The sequence below is a fragment of the Rhinolophus sinicus genome, chromosome X (assembly GCF_036562045.2).
Source record: "Rhinolophus sinicus isolate RSC01 chromosome X, ASM3656204v1, whole genome shotgun sequence".
In the NCBI taxonomy this organism is placed as follows: domain Eukaryota; kingdom Metazoa; phylum Chordata; class Mammalia; order Chiroptera; family Rhinolophidae; genus Rhinolophus; species Rhinolophus sinicus.
The window spans coordinates 107,887,989-107,904,922 of NC_133768.1; the positions used below are offsets into that span (position 1 = coordinate 107,887,989).

Below are 16,934 nucleotides of genomic sequence, written 5' to 3' on the forward strand. Positions count from 1 at the left end.
GGTTTTGACCACGAGAGCGGCTTGGCAGGAGTGTTAGTGATCAAGCCCAGGAAAGTCTATGCTTCCACTGTTGTTGGTCTTTCCAAGAGCTGAGCAAACAATCAGACAAATTGGGCTGTTAGCTGTCTCACTGTGAGAGCAGACTCCTCCCATCGTCCCTGGGAGTATGGTCAATTTCCTTAGCCAATTTGGTTAGCCATGTTTATATGTCAAGTAAAAAAAACCCCAAAACTCGCTGCTCCAGATTTAGTTTTGCAGCTTCTCATAAATATCATTGACTTTATAGAGATAAAGGATACAATCATATGATGAGGATAGTCTGTGCAGTTGGTCCACAACTCCGCCTCCCCCACCTTTCTAGGAATCCCTTTTCTGGTACCTTTGGCAGGGGCCATCTGCTCATTGCCTTCAAAAGCAGTAGGCTCCATGGTTGGAAAGCTCAGATGATTGAACTTCTTTCTGAGTGTGAGCTAAAATCGGTCCCCTCATCAATTGGTCCCGCCCCTAACCCAGAGTCTAGGGTGAGTCCTAACCTCTTGGTCCACAAAGCATGTCCTACATCACTTCCATATGAGAGCCCTTCCAGTATTTGAATGCACCTCTCAGACCTTCCCTCAGTCTCCCTTTTCTGTAGGTAAACTTTTCCTGTTCTTTTTAAAAATATAGTAACTTATTTTCTTATTATTAGTTTCAGGTATATAAAGCAACATAGTGATTAGACATTTATACCCCTCACAAAGTGATAACCCCAACAAGTGATTAGACATTTACACTCCTCACAAGGTGATAACCCCATCTGACATTGTACATAGTTATTACAATACCGTTGACTATATTCTCTATATTGTACTTTACGTTCCTTGACTCTCTCTATATATATACATATGTGTATACATATATAAGCATATATATGTATATATATACATATATATGTGTATATGTATACATATACATATATATATATATATATATATATATATATATCTTCAATATTATTTTATATTAGTTTCAGGTATACAGCATAGTGGTTAGGCATTTATGTAATTTATGAAGCGATCCCCCCAATAAGTCTAGTATCCATCTGACACTATACACTTTTTCCAGTATTATTAACTGTATATTCCCATTGCTATATTTCACATCCCCGTGATTATTTTATAACTACTAATTTGTACTTCCTAGTCCCATGTGCTGAGATTTCCGAGCTCTTCCAGTTAGTAGCCGTCCCACTTAAGAGAATTCAGTATTCCAGTGCCTCTGCTGAAATGGGGCATCCAGGATGCCACAGTGTTTCAGATGTGGTCTGACCCACACAATGCACTGTTGTGCAATCAACTATTGTTTTCCACATTCTGAGCATCGTACTTACCTTAATATCTCCTGAGGTGGCCTCAGTTCTTTTGGTTGCCAAAGCCCCTCAGATTTACTTGGGGGTTAACGGAAATCCTAGTGTTTTTTTAGCCCATGAATTACAGCTAACTCAGGTGTTCTTCCTCATTCTGCCATTTTACACTTGGTCTGTGGAACATAATTGTAGGTTTCATGGACCTCTGTTAAAATTCATCTTATTGGCTTCAGGCCAGTTTGGGAAGAGCTTTCTTAATTTTGATGACTTACAGTTTAGCATCACCTGCACTTTTGATAAGCAGACATTCTATATGTTCTTCAGTTACTGATTGAATGAGTTAGTGTTTCTGAAAGTATTTCCTTCAATCAAAAAGCCCAGTAAAAACTAAGGTATTACTATTATTGTTATTGTTATTAAAATGGGTAAACAAGGAAGGATTACAAATGACAGAGCCCTATGGCATGCCTGTAGAGACTGCTTTCTGGGTTCACCTGTTTACTCAGCAATTTGTGTAAGCTTATTCAACTGCACTGTAAATTCAAGTTAGTGCGTGATATTGCACCTCACACATCTCCACCCTTAGCTGTAACAGGCTTATATGTCAGGCTTGGTAAATGTCTTGCTGAAGCCAAGCTATATAATGTCCATGGCAATTTCCCAGTCTGCTCACTAGGATCTCATTCCCAAGTGGTATCAGTGTTCTAGACTATGGTCTGGCCAGGTTTCAAAAAGGCCTCGGAGATCAAACGTTTTGTATGAGCATCTTTAGGGCAAAACGTTCTGGGAAACACAGTGTCTATCCTGGGAGGGCTTGGAAGGGAGAAAGAGACCAGTAGCTCTTCCCGTGTGCCCTGCTTGCTTGTGTGGGGCATTTCATATGTTCATATGGAACAACCAAGCTCCCTGACCCTGGCCAAAGGGCTCAATCCCAGAGCCTGCCTAAGGGAGGCGTACCAGGAGAAGCAGACAGCTGGACATTTCTGCAGGGGCTGCAGAGCAGTGTGGCTGCATTCTAGTATGCCACACTGGGAGTGGCAGCCAGCACAGACCACAGCCAGCGAAGTTGACTGCTGGGCTCAAGTCCTGCTCCAGCTTCTGTCGTCTGTTTCCTGTTTAACAGCCACATTGCTGCTACAGATAACAGTGCTAATACCCCTGCCTGGCTTCCCTCTCCTATCAGGGAGGAGCAGAGCTTCCTACAGGCCAGTTAACAATCCGTGGCCGGTGGAGGGCTGAGGAATGATTTGACTGCTGCTCTCCTGAGGCCGCAGTCCCTGGGCAACCCCTGCTGGGAACCCCAAAGGTTCTTGTCCCTTATTCCCTGGCAGCCCCACTGCCTAATTCCACCCCCACCCCCATTTCTGGCTCTTCAGAGAGGGTCCATGGATACAAAATTTCTAAATCATTTATTCAAACAAGTTAGATTTTCTGGTAAGTTCTTAATATGTCTCCCCCCAGTCCCCCCTCCACACACACGTGGTTTTGCTCTGGAGGAGGAAGGGCCCTTTGGCTAAAGAAGTAGATTTGACTGTCTAATGAGCACACCTCATTTGCATAAATGGGGCAAGTGGACTCAATATTTTCTGGTTGGAATTCGTTTTGGAGAAGGGAGAGTGCTGACATTCCTGCATGCTTAGGCCATGGTGGCATGTAAGAATGTCCACTGTACATATTTACTTTCCTATTACAGTACTATTTGGAAGTATATTTCCTGGAAGAAAATATAAAGGAAAAGAAAAGTAACCCCCTCCCCCAAAGGAAGTCAGACACCGAGGTCAGTTACCATGACTTGGGACTCTTTCAACTCTTAAGTCTCCATGAAAATAAACTCCAACCTGATTGTGTGGGTGTATTCTCCTTCCATCCAATCATATTAGTATTTTAAAACCACTCAGCTGTCCCCACTTATTATTCTTAATCACAGGGATTTGTAAATACTTCCGAAATTGCAGTTATTACATTCTTGGCATTACAGCAGACAGAAAGGAGAAAGGTACTGAGCCCCTGTCATCGTGAGCCCTGGACAGAACCGAAGGCGTGTGTTGGCCAAGCAGATGCATCCAGGCTCCTGCTGGCAATGTGGACCATGCGCCTGGGGGACTTGTAGCCACAAGTTTTGTATGTATCCCACGCTATACAGTTTCCAAAGCCTTTGCACACGCATTAGCTCACTTTCTCCTGTGGTATGCCTGCAGAGGTAGGCAAAAGAGGTAGAAGCAGAGATTATCAAGATTGACAGGTGGGGGAACCTCTAGAGGCCATTTGAACCAAATCCCACGTACTACAGGTAGGAAAACTGAGGCTCAGAGAGGGCAAGCAGCTTGACCGGGATCACTCAGGTAGCCTTTGGCAGAACTCAGACATGAGTTAAGTGCTCTTTATTCGTAGTCCAGGGGTCTTTGGGGGAATCCCTCTGTCTCTAACAACAGCAACAGCAATAGCAATGAAATATGTGGGATACTATCACCACTTATATTCATTAAGATGGTTATTTGAAAGATCGCTATAATCATCTCTTCTCTTTGAATTGTTTGAAGTAAGGACCTTAATACTGGAGGTGCCAACAAAATGTAGACACATTTTTTTAAGAGCTGTTATCTATGTATTACTTTTCGAAGTTGAATTGTCATTGCAGAAGTCAAACGTGACTTGTACTCATTGTTTGTTCTCGGTGTATATTGAGTGTTACTATTTTAATAGTTTTTTCCTCTCTTAAAATGTGTATACTTTTTTTGGCTCCATCTATATTTATGTTATGGTATGTTATTGAACTTAAACATACATGATTTGAACATCTATGTGCCGGGCATAATGTTAGCTTCTGAAAGGAGTAACACACACGTACATGTACACGCACCGCTTCTCCCACCTCCACCATGAAGCCTTTCCCAAATGCCTCGCACAAAGAATTCCTCCCTGACACCTTGGCATATTGCCCTCTTGAAGTGGTGAGCATATCATGTCAAGCAGAGTGAGTTCTCCATGGGAAGGAACTTGACCTTTTCTCCTTTCTAGATCTCAGTGACTGGTATATCATGGCTAGGCAATACAGGTTAGTAGAACAAAATGCATGAAATCCACCAAAGAGACTCTGCTATTTGTTAACTGTGGCCTTGAATGAGTCACTTCACCTTTTCGTGTCTATTTCCTCATCTGTCAAATGCGTAAGATGCTAATCCTTGCCTCTTTAGTCTGTGGTACAAAAAGACAGAGTATGGAAATAAGTGCCTGGCTCTCTGCAATCACTTGGTAAATCTTGGTATTATTATTATCATTATTATTATTATTATTATTATTATTATTATTATTTCACACATAGAAACTTCGGAGCCTAATAATTTCTCATATTAACCAATTGCTATGTACTAGGTGCTGGAGCTACAAAGCTGAAAAAGACAAGGTTTGGGAAAACATACTAGTTACTTGAAAAATAAAACCATTCAGACAGCTCTGTGTTACATGAATATGGGACGCATTTGAGATGAGCATATTATGGAATTCAGAGTGTGCTCTGCCCCTCAGCGTGAGGGGTACCCAGTTTCTGTTTCTCAGTCAGGCAAAGAGCTACTACTCTCAAGTTGTTTTGGATTCACTAGAGGCCTAGCCATGAGCCAAAGTATGAGTAATATGGCTGGGAAATAATCGTTGGTAGAAAATGGGCCCTTTCTGATTTTCCCGAGTTTCACTATGATGACATTAATGCAGGAGCCTGCCCCAATTGTTACAAATTATGTAGAATGCTCTATTGATTGTGAAACCTATTCTGTCAAATACTGAAAAATAAAACATTACTTACTTAGGCCTTTCTCCATTAACCATGTTAGTCAGCCTTACAAAGGGGAGGCCCATATGATGTAGCAGAAAGAGTGTGTACTTTGGAACTGGTCACCAGCATTCACTTGTGACTAAAGTGTAAGGCTGTGTGCAAGTGACCCCATATCTTGAAGCCTCCGATACCTTGACTGCCTGGTGGGGATATGGATTCCTGCTTTGTCCTTCTCTTGGGGATGATGAAAGGAGCCCAGAGGTGGAGTTTCAGACCAAGTGCGTGTGCACATGTATGTATAGTTATTAATGGAAAAGTGATGCTTGATGTTGAGTACAGGTGCTCAGCGCTGGAGCCTGCTGTAGAAGCTATGGCAACATTTCAGAGCAGGCGCTCATCCCTACCTGATGGACAGCTAAAGGATTAGTATAGTTGGATAAGGGTGCATGGGTATTCTTATCTCGGGAAATAGCAAGAACATAAAAATAGGTTAATATCCTTCAAGTGTGAATGAAAAGGGATAACAAGGGAAAATCTGCTGTGAGCTTTCCATGCTTTACAGGTCTAACTTATTTCAAGACGGAAAAGAGTTTGCTCTAACATTCCTTGATGAAGATATCCTTTCAGGAAATCGGATTCCTTTCAACCTCATCCTCCTTTTCTTAATCAAATGCATCGATGGGACTGTGGAAGAAGCTTGCTGTTTCATGAAATCTCACGTTTTCAAATACAGAGAATCAATTTGTAATTGAAAATGCAAACGTGTATGCAGTTCCGTGTGGACTGGCCAGCAGGTCAGTGCACTCTGATGGTAATTCAAGATAATCAGATTCTGCCAGAGTAAATACAGAAGACCTGGGGGAGAAGGTACAGCTTTGAGAAGTGAGTTCATCCACCAGGTGTCTGAAACAGCTTTTAGTCAATCCAGAGACACACCTCGAAACCAGCGGTGAAAAGGGATATAACTAAGCCTCTCATTGATCAAGGCCTACTCCGTAGTTGCTGGAAAGAGACAACATTCCTATCCCAGGCTGGTGTTTACTGCCCCTTGGTCGACTGGCTAAACAGGACCTTTTAAATGATATGAGTAACTTTGGAGAAGACCAGCCTTAACCGGGTGGAGGGGGGGATCTGAAATTTAAAAGAAATAATTGAGTATTTTTAAGACACAGAATAATTGGAATTCAGCTTTAAATGGTTGTCACATAGAGTTACTTTGGGCCAGTTTTGATGAAATGCGTAAACGGTATTTGTCAACTGCATCTAAATGCACAACTCAAAAAACACTTGGAAGTATTCTCGTAAGTAGGTTAAGCATCCTCTTGAAATCTTGTATGCATTTTTAATGTCTGTACAGCCTCCTTTTCAATAGGGCTAGGTAAACTCCAATCTGTGTCAGCGCTAGGCTGAATCATACTTACAAATTCTGCTTCAGTGGTGCCACTGAGAATGAATCTGTGAAGTATCTCCTTGCATTACAGCTCGTCGTACATCAAAGACTCTTTTTGAACTGGGTAATTATAGAAGGGAAAAAAACATGTTTTAGTGCTACCTGAGAGTTCTTATTAATATTACCTTTGAAATGACTAATTATGTTACCCAGAAAGATTGAAGCAAAGTATTATGTAACTGACTCATTAAAAAGGCCTTTCATAGACTGTTATGCCCTCTACCCCTCCCCAAAGCTCTCCTGTACTTCCATCATTACACTAATTTTATGTTTAATGTTTATATACCAAAATGTTTGATGAATCCAAACATATACTGGCACCGTCCTGCTTCACAAACTCTGTCATCTCTCTGGTGCTGGGATGTTGAGCGTGTGATTTAATTATCCTTACTCTTCAGGTAATGTGTGTTGGCCACGAGCCCTGAGACTCAAGCATGATTTGAACAGCACCTCCTTTCAAACTAAGTGTTTGAAAGAACTGAGAAGGTGCACCTGCTGATAACAGAGTGGGAGAGAGCCTGAGGGGCTTTTCCTGAATTGAGACTTGAACTCACAAACACACAGTGTGTATGGCTGGGTGGAACAGAGCTACCAATCGCATAGAAACCTTCTCTACAAATGACAAAGAATACTCTTCAGCCCCTCTCATCTCCGCATGGAAAAATCAACAGCATGTGTGTAATCTTCTCATTAACTGTTAGGCTACGTCAAGAGAAATGAGTATCAAAGTATCCAGAACATGGGTGGTGACAGTGCTGCCCTCCTCTGAGCTGGCAGATCACACCTAAAACAGGATACCATGAGTTAGAAGAGCCCCAGGCAACCAGAAGCTCCTCCTGGGAGCACCTGAGATAGTGACAGAATACAGAACTCCAGCATTAGAAGACAAAGTGAACGTTCCCAACAAATGAATAAGCCATGCGACGGTCTCAGCTTGGAGAAAAGACAACACCAGGGAATACAATTGCTGTCTTTCAACAGCTGAAGGCTTGTCATGCGAAAGAAGAGGAGATGTGTCCTGTGAAGCTCCAAAGTATGATCCATAGGTAGGAGCTCCCGGGAGACTGGGGTTTAGCTCACAACTAGGAAGGATAATTTGATCAGGCAGCCTCAACATGGGACAGGCTGCTGCAAGCAGGAATGAGCTTCCTGTCACTGGCAATGGCCAACTGGATGCTGGATGGCCCTTTGGGTGCAGATAGGCTTCAGCACCAGAGTACAGCAAGGAAATGGACCAAATGACTTTGAGTTCCTTTGAAAACAATTAGGCTGATTAAGTCAGTGTTCATAAAGGGCCTATTATGTGTACTGTCAAAAAGGTGTTTAATTTTCTAAGTGCCCCCAAATAAAGTGACTTTGTTTTTCCTCATCAGGAGATGACCCATGCCTGGCCTGCTCCTCTCACTGCCTTGCACACTCCTGGAAACTCTGAGCAGAACACGTTTTCCATCCCAGGACAGGTCAGTGGTCTCCCTTCCTCCATTTTCCTTTATCTTATTTCAGTTATGCCAATCTTCCAATCGGATTCTGAAAATTTAAAATGGCCTTGGTCTTCTAGTGCCATAAAATCTAGATGCCTTCTTGCTCCTTGAGATGTAAATATAAGTATCATTTTTACTGAAAGAGGTCTTTAAGAGAACATACACTCAGACATTGGCATGCATTATCATACTACCTAGAGCATTGCCACTGTCCCAGTTACTGTACCCAGAGCTGATGAATCGGAGAGAGAAATGAACATATCCCTTAAGAAGGACCAAATAGATGACAGAACAACAACATCTGAATTTTTTGAAAATTTAAAAAAAACCCTAATGGATCAATTTTCATTTTTTATATCACCTTCCAGTCCTTGCTCACAAGCAAACAGACCTTTACACACCAACACATCGTACTGACAAAACTGTTTCTTCTACAGTTCTATTGTCAAATGTTTATATAGTTTGTCCTCGCCTACACCCAGTAAGAATTTTTTCTCACCATCAGTTTTTTTAAATGCCTAAGTAGACATGGCTATTTTAATAACACCCCTTAAAAGAAGAAAAAGTAGCGTCTTCCTTCCTACCTTCCTTCCAATTAACCATCCATCCATCTATTCAGAAACCACTTACTAAGGACATACAATAGGCTTACAGTTAGAGATGAAGAATAACCTTCTATATGTTATCAGCTAAACAACAAAGCAATGTAAAAGGTATCTTCATAGAGAATAAAAGGCTCATAGAAGTATGTAACATGTCCTAGAGCATTGAGGAGGTGCTCACAGAGGTGGCAGCATTTGGAGTCCACCTGATGTCAGGAGGAGTCCACCTGATGACTTTGACAGGTGGAGAAGGGCCCAAGAGAGGAATACTTCATGCGGAAGAACAGGATAGGCAAAGTCATGACGAGATGAGGGATCGTGTTATGATATGAGGTCCCGAGTTTGATCAGAGTTTGTGTGATGGGGAGTAGAGAGAGATGGACCTTGGGCAGATAAGTACACATCTGTGAAAGGCCTTGAATGCCAGCCAAGGGATTTCAACTTTATTTGTAGAAAGAGAAACCCACTCAGAGCCCTTAATTTTTAGGATCATGATTTTGACAATAACGTTGGCCTAAACTGTGTTTCTCCACTCCCACCTTCGAAAGGGCTCTCTGTCCCTGTCCCTGTGTGTGTCGTTTCTTCCTGTATCCCCACTCTCCCTCCTTAGGTTGCCCCGGGCCTGGTATCCCTCTCCCTACCATCTCAGCCAAGGGATCCATCCATCAGTTTCAGACATTGAATCCAACATTTGTACAACAACTGCAGTGTTTTCAGCCGTGTTCTGTGATTTATAATTTGGCAAGTCACAATTATTTTTTTTAATTTATTGGAGTGACAATTGTTAGTAAAATTACATAGATTTCAGGTGTATAATTCTGTATTACATCATCTATAAACCCCATTGTGTGTTCATCACCCAGAGTCAGTTCTCCTCCCATCACCATATATTTGATCCCCCTTACCTTCATCTCCCATCCCCCACCCCCTTTACCCTCTGGTACTTACGTATTTTTATTGGCTTGTTTGTTTTTCTAATATTAAAAGTTCTTTATTCATTTGGGACATGAGTCCTTCATCAGATATGGGATTTAAAATATTTTCTCCCCATCTGGGGCTTCCCCCCTTTCTCTTTTCAGTGCCTTTAAAAAAATAACCTTTGTTATTTGAGGATAGTTTTAGATTTGCACAAAATTTGCAAGAACAAGTCAGAGACCTTCCATAGACCCTACACCCAGCCCCCAGGCCGATTATTTTCATCATACGTTGTATGATGTATTTGTCACATCTAACAAACCAATCTCAATCCCAAAAGTCTATTATTGTTACAGGATCCCATCTAGGAATGGGGCTCCCACATGCTGAGTGGCATCTTCTTTTCTCAGGGAACACAAAACTTTCTCCAAGGAAGGGTTCAGAAATGTCCAACCACGGCAACCAACCACCACCACAGATGGTCCTGCTTCCACAGCTCCCTCCCCTTTGCCGGAACTAGTTGGGCCGCGAATCTGTGTCTGCGGTCCACAGTTCTCAGAACAGCAAATATTCTGTTCTTTTAATCTGACACTGCTACTGTTCCGTTTCTAGCACCAGGCAGGTGGGGGTGGGGTGAGCTCTGGGAGGGTAGAGAGGGGGCGGCTAGTCTCAGCGCCTAAGGCTTCCGTTCTCTGCTCGGCAGTGAGGGCTTAAACCACTCTTTTTAGCCTTCTTCCCTCAGTCTTTTCTCCGAGGTCTCTGCCGTGAGCGTTGGGTTCAGCCGTGTTATATGATGTCCTCAGCCCTGTGGGCCATAAGCGGAGCCCTAGCAGTCTGAGTTCTTCCCTCTCCCACAGCTGCGGTAGTTCCGGGAAGCAGCGAGCTCAGAGCACAGAGCTAGGTCTGTGTCCTGCACCCGCGTGGCTCCGTCTCCGCACTTCTCCCTTCCCCCCTCCCCTGCTCGCGCAATTCGCCCACCTTTAGGTGAATTCAGTAGTGGGCCTCGTCGTCTTGCCTGTCTGCTGTGCAGGGAGTCCTTTGTGGAGTTATTGTTGTTCGATTAGTTGTAAATTCCAGGGGAGCTTTACAGAGGCTCATCTCACATTGCCATTTTGATGACATCTGAGCCACAAGTCACAATTTTGACATTTACAAGTATACAATAGAACTGCTTGTTTAAATGGGCTTTTATAGTTAGTGTACAATTTGGAATCAGTCATGATTTGCATTTTCTGACAATTATCTCTCTGTGCTACCATCAACCCTGTGATAAAGGTAGAAACAAGTGGGATAAAATGGTGAAACTAGGATGGCCACATACCCACTCCTTCGTTTTGCCTGATTTCTGCCAAAATGTTGGTTTGAAAGAAAAGGACATTTCAAATAACAATAATAACATCAACAAGACATAGAATGTCGTGATGTGCCTCGCCTCCTCCTAAACATGTAATATAGTAAATAATTCAATCATCACTATAACCAAAAGAAATTGGTAATTTGACTATCCCTGGTTGACAGAGGAGGAAACTGAGGCATAAAGTAATCTGCTCAGAATTACCCAGCTAATACATGAAGGAACCAGTCTTTAGATCCAGGTGTTCTGGGATTTTTTTTTTTTTTTAATCACAGACATTTAAAGATGCCACAGTTAAAATTCCATCTTCCAAAACATGGGTATCTTCAGTAATACGTGTAACCAGAATGATGGTCCTTTCCTCAGTGCTTGCACCCGAACTAGGTGACACCACCCTCTTAGAAAGCATTCGTCCATTTTTTACATCCATGGCAGAGCTTGCCCAGCAGAAAGGGCGCTGTCTTAGGAGCTGTGAACCTGGCTGCTGTTAATCCTCCCTCTGCCATTTGCTGGCTATGTGGTCCTGTTCAAGTTCTCTGAGCCTCAGTTTCCCCATATGTACTCTGTGTGTGTGTGTGTGTATTATATAATCCCAATGGATTTTTTTCAGTTCAACTAATCTATGATTCTGTAAACTTATAAAAACAGATGTAGTTGAACATTCTCAGCTTAAGTTGACTTATCCATCTCAAATTGAAAATGCCATATTTTCTCGTAGAGAATGGAAAAACTCCAAGGAAGGGAGTACATTGCTAAGCAGAATTGAGGGAGCTAATAATGCCCTCTGGGGCAGTTCAGTAAAAGCTCCATGGAAGTAAACAGCCTCTAGACAGAGGTTGGGAAACTGCAGCAAACTGGTTTTTAGATTTTTAAATATTTAAGAATTTCAGAAGAAAAAGGATATGAATATTATGAGTAATGTGAGTGATACAAAACAATATGAGTATGAGTAATATGAATTTCAAATTTCAGTGTCCATAATGAAGCTTTCTTGGAATGTAGTCACACTAATTCATTTACATATTATCTATGACTGCTTTCACGCTACAATGGCAGAATCGCATTGTTGTGACAGAGACTCTATGCCCCATAAAGCCTCACATATTTACTAGCTGGCACTTTACAGAAAAGTTTGCTGCCCTCTGCTCTGGAATCTAGATTCTATAGGAGCCTCTGATGAGAGGATTATCATCAAGGCTGTTTGTTATTTAAAGTAGCCTCCCATAGGTTTGTGAAAACAATTTGGTATCATTACATTCTATATGAAAATTTCCTACATGATATGTTTATGAAAGAGACGCACAGATCAAAGCCAGGCATTTTTTGAAAGTTTGTATTATGTGCATCAACAGTTATTGCATGAACAATGCGTATGCTTCCCAAAACCAAGCTATTTCTAATTGAGGGTGGGTAGGTGTATGGGGAGTATTGGGTAATATCCCAAAGTGTTTCCTTTGTTTGGAACTCTGATTTTAAAGTCTCACCCAGCTTAACATTCAAAACTGTGTCAAGAATATGTAACACCAGTGACTCAAATTTAGTAAATAACGTAACCCTCCAGTTTTTTTCATGCCCCACTGGCCTGATTGTTTGGGTCTAAAAAGTCCAGAATACTTGGACATAGGTTAAAAATTCAGTCCAGATTTCTGGGACCAGTACAAAGTGCTGTCTGCATGTTTCACTCTCTAATCAGATACTTGGTTTATTTGACTTTGGAACTTGTCATTTGATTCATAAAGGCTGAACTTGCCCTCTGCAAATGTAATGAAATCCCTTTAAAAACATAACAGGTAGAAATTTTGGTATACATTTAAGGACATATAAATGGTTCACCACTCATTTTTTTATGGCACTCTGGGAAATGAGGTGTTCTGGATAATTGAAATTCTTAGATGACCAGAGGTTTTCCTTCCATAGAAATCATGTCATAAGAATCATTTTGAAATGTAATTAATATTTTCCTGACTTCTTATAAAAATTATACTGCACATGCTTTAGTCTTTCTTGATAACTGAGACATTATTATGAGTATCAATTATTGTACTATGCTGTAATATTATACTATGCTGTAATTGTGCCCTCAGGAGCAATTCATATGGCTAAGAATGCCTCCTTCTCTATTCAATGGCCATAGACTATTGTGCTTTTGAAGTTCTGACTGTTCTGTGTCATTTTCTTTGGCCCCCTGTGCTGTCGCTTTTCGTGTCTCAGTGTTCCTAGTGGCTGTGCCTCTAGAAGTGTCTCCACTTCCTCGCCTGCTCTGATTCGCTAAGGGGTGGGACTCAAATGGCCATGTTTGTTGGCGTTCTTTGTCAGAAGTCCATTCTCTACCAGTGAGGATACAGAAGCCTGTGAGCATCGCCTGGAATTTGTGACAGCACTTTAGTGGGGAGGCCTTTTCCATCTCATGTGGACTTTCTGGGGGTCTTCTGGAGTAGCGGTCATGCCAGACACAAACTCTCTTGGGCAACAGAATCATACTAAACAGGCTGAAAAGTTCACTTTTGATTAAAACCCAATGTTATCATTCTTGCTCACTTCTTTTGAATAGCAATTATGCTGTGATCCTACTTTTACTCCGTAGGGTGGCAAGATTAGGTTTAAAGGTAGATTACTTGCAGCAGTGACTGGTATAAAACCAAGTCTTGTATTTCCTTGAATTCATTGTCTCCAGTTTTGGAACGTTTGCTTTGCAGCCAGTACTTTCTTTTCCGTCCATGCAGTACTGTGCGCGTCCGTACAGCGCTGTATTGCTACTGCCTGCAAGTTTTGTCAGGATCCACATAAGTGCGCCACGCTCCCAGACAGTCTGTTGTGTGCAAATCCTGATTTCTCCAAACAGTGAATGAATTGTGTGCAGGGTGACTCCCAAATCCTTTTAAAGAATGTGCTCCACTAGCATATTTCAAATTGCTTCCTATACTTCACCAAATTTGTAACGAAGTTTTAAGAATACTTTTCTTGTGAAAATGACATCCATCTATTAGGTATGTGTTGCAGTTAAAATAGAAAATTGGAGTTGTTCCTATAAAATGGCACAACTGAGCAACTCTAATTATGGTCTTGTTTACACTTCTACAAAAACCATTATTATTTGTTTGTTTGAACCAAGTCCCCTTTACTTCCTTAGAGGCATCATTGCCTACTAAGTGAGAAATTATACACTTGAATTTGACACATGGGGGTCATTTGTTCCCATGTTGCACAGATTTCCAAATAGATACCAGTCTGACATAATTATGAGAAAATGGCAGTTATGGTCATGTTACAGCAGGTTTAGCTAGCAAATGTTTATCCTTCAAAGAGAGCTACAGACAGAAGCCTAATTAATGGAATTGTTAACAGTGGTTTCCTATTTACAAACATTAGTCAAGTTATATCTTCAACAATAACAGATATGCCCAGATATGCCTTTTGTTCCCTTGGATTCATTTAACTAATGATTGTATTTCGTGTGTTCTTCTTTATAGGAATCCCAACATCTGACTCCAGGATTCACCTTACAAAGTAGGCATTTTTAAAAAATTCTTCTTAGTGCAAATGTTCATGTCCTCTCCTCCCTCTCCCTCTTCTCCTTCTTACCTAATAGTATTGAAACATAAAATAACAATAACAAAAGGTCATATGGTGATACATCCAATCGGTTCCTTGTTGCATCTATTATTAATGGCAGGATGCTGTCAAAAAGCATAACTGGAAGGGATGCATGTTTGAAGATCACTTTAATTCAGAATAATCATTCGGCAGTAGACAATGTGGATAGTAATTGTGTGCACCCTTTCTTTTCAGAGTGGAGCGACCCAACCAGCAGAGCTTCTGCAAAGTCAGTGTCACTCAGATCGTGAGTACTTGGGTTTCCAAAACAGGCTTCTTCGGGAGCATTGGGCAAAGAAATGGTGCCTCAGTGCTAAGCAAATCTTGTTCTCTCTCCTGCTCTTGGAAACATGAACCTTGACTCATAATAATATGGATTTTGTTTAGAGGGGAGAACAAGATTTCCCACGATAAGCAAGTAACAGGAAAAATGAATGAGATCATCATTAGACTCTCTAATGATGTAGACACGGGCTGGGTCAATACCTGAGATATGAAAACAAGTATGATTCTTGACTAGTTCTTTGAGCATTGTGTAACTTTAGCCACAGACATCATTATGCGCGATAGTCAGCCACCACTGACTAGGATGGAGAAAGGACACATCTAAGCCACCGTGATTGGACATGAAATGCTGAGAATGTTGAGAAGATTGCTATGGCCAGTCAGACTGAGACCTCACTGTTTGCAGGTCATCTGATGACTGTATATTAAAGACAAACAAGGGCAGCCAGGAAGAGATGGAATAAGAGATTATATGACACTACGTTGAAGTTCAGAAACCAGGGTCCTGCAATTCACTCACCACTGTCTTCATTTTTTATTAACGTTAACCGAAGGAGGGATATGGAGAAACCAATTTCCTCAGATTAACTATTGTAGATTTTGTAATATCCATTTGTCCAAGAGTATATCAAGGGAGTATTTCTCTCACAACTCCTTTTATTCCTAATGGAAGCCGACTTTTCTGTGTAATAGTCACATACTTGAAAATTTTCAAAATGAAATAATTTATGACATTGAAGTGACCTAATGGCACACTTGAAGTGAATTGCTCACCTTTTGGAAGATCACGAATAATTGCATAAAACAACTGGGAATGACTCCCAAATAGACTGAGGCTCAGAGAAAGTCAATGGCATTTCCACGTTCTGGTTCTGTTTAGTAGCAAAGTACCCAAAGCTCTTACCCCATCCCTCATCCGCTTATGTGGTTCTCTGGCCTGATCTGTGCCTTCTAATTCTAAGTTCAACTTCAACAAACAAGAATTCTCCATTTAGAGAAGCGAGAAAAAAATAAGAGAGGAGGGAAACAAAACTCTAACCCTGACTTAAGGACCAAATTATATGGAAACATGGAAATCAAAATCATCTTTAATATTGTTCATTTCAGCTTTTCCATTAATCACGTTTTGAATTTCCCTCTCCCTTGTTATCCTAATAAACAACAGATATTCTCTTACCTTGCCTCACTCCCATCAAAAATCAATAAAATTCTCTCTCTCTCTCTCTCTCTCTCTCTCTCTCTCTCTCTCTCTCTCTCTCTCGCACACGCACACACACATGCACATACTTGAGCATCTAGGAAATCAATGCAGGTTTCCAAACATGAAAAAAATATATAAGAATACTTGCCCGTTGTAAAATTCTCTTACTCCTAAAGCAAGAGTATTAGTCTCCCGCTGTGAAATATGTTGATTTCCATATAGACCATAAAATGCAATATTTCAATAGTTTGTAACTAACAGAAATAAGCTCATGAATTATGGTTTCTAGTTAGAGGCTGCATTTCCAGAGCACAGCACTTCATAACACAGGAGTATACTGTACACTCAATGGGACCAAGGTTCTCTGTAGGAAGCATCAATAAAACTAAAAGACACTGGGTCCATTTTATGATTGAACTGCTCTGCTCAGCTGCTTGATATAAAGTCCAAGTATTGTCCATCAGACTTTGGTTGGATCAATTCACTTCTTATGGTAGGATACGGGCTTAACACAACACAGATAAAAAATTATAATAATGACTTTGATTTTTTTTACCTTCCAAATTTTTATCCGCTTAGCCATTGCTGTCATTCTCCTGCATTTCAATACACTGTGCTATCTAAGCCAGTGTCTAGGATTTTCCATTTGGCAGGGTAATCCGTCAGGCAACTAAAAACATTCTGAGTGTAGACAGACTGCTGGTGGCTGGAACTCGATGGCAAGCAGCCTGTAAGTTGGCCCTGCTTCAGGGGAGATACCTTCCCATGGCGGGCAAATGTCATGGACATATTCCTGCCATTTACTGCAGTAGAGAAAGATGAGAGTCTTGTAAAACAGAATCCCTTAATCGCTGGGGTAGTTTATTAGTTTCCCTCATCTTGGCCTTTTTTCCCTGGTTGATGAAATACAGATCTTCCATTTGAGCCTGGATTGTTTA

General features: G+C 41.2%; 1 protein-coding gene across 5 annotated transcripts in view; it reads left to right on the forward strand.

Annotated features, from left to right (window-relative positions):
- AFF2 (ALF transcription elongation factor 2) overlaps positions 1-16,934 on the forward strand; it is a 473,113-nt gene that overhangs the window by 309,450 nt on the left and 146,729 nt on the right. For 3 of the 5 annotated variants that reach the window (XM_074323510.1, XM_074323508.1, XM_074323511.1), the window contains 3 exons: positions 7,938-8,024; positions 14,387-14,423; positions 14,706-14,757. In XM_074323510.1, the coding sequence (XP_074179611.1) occupies positions 7,938-8,024; positions 14,387-14,423; positions 14,706-14,757 (176 nt within the window). The remainder of the gene's footprint in view (positions 1-7,937; positions 8,025-14,386; positions 14,424-14,705; positions 14,758-16,934) is intronic. The other 2 variants (XM_074323509.1, XM_019712671.2) reach the window with 1 other exon arrangement.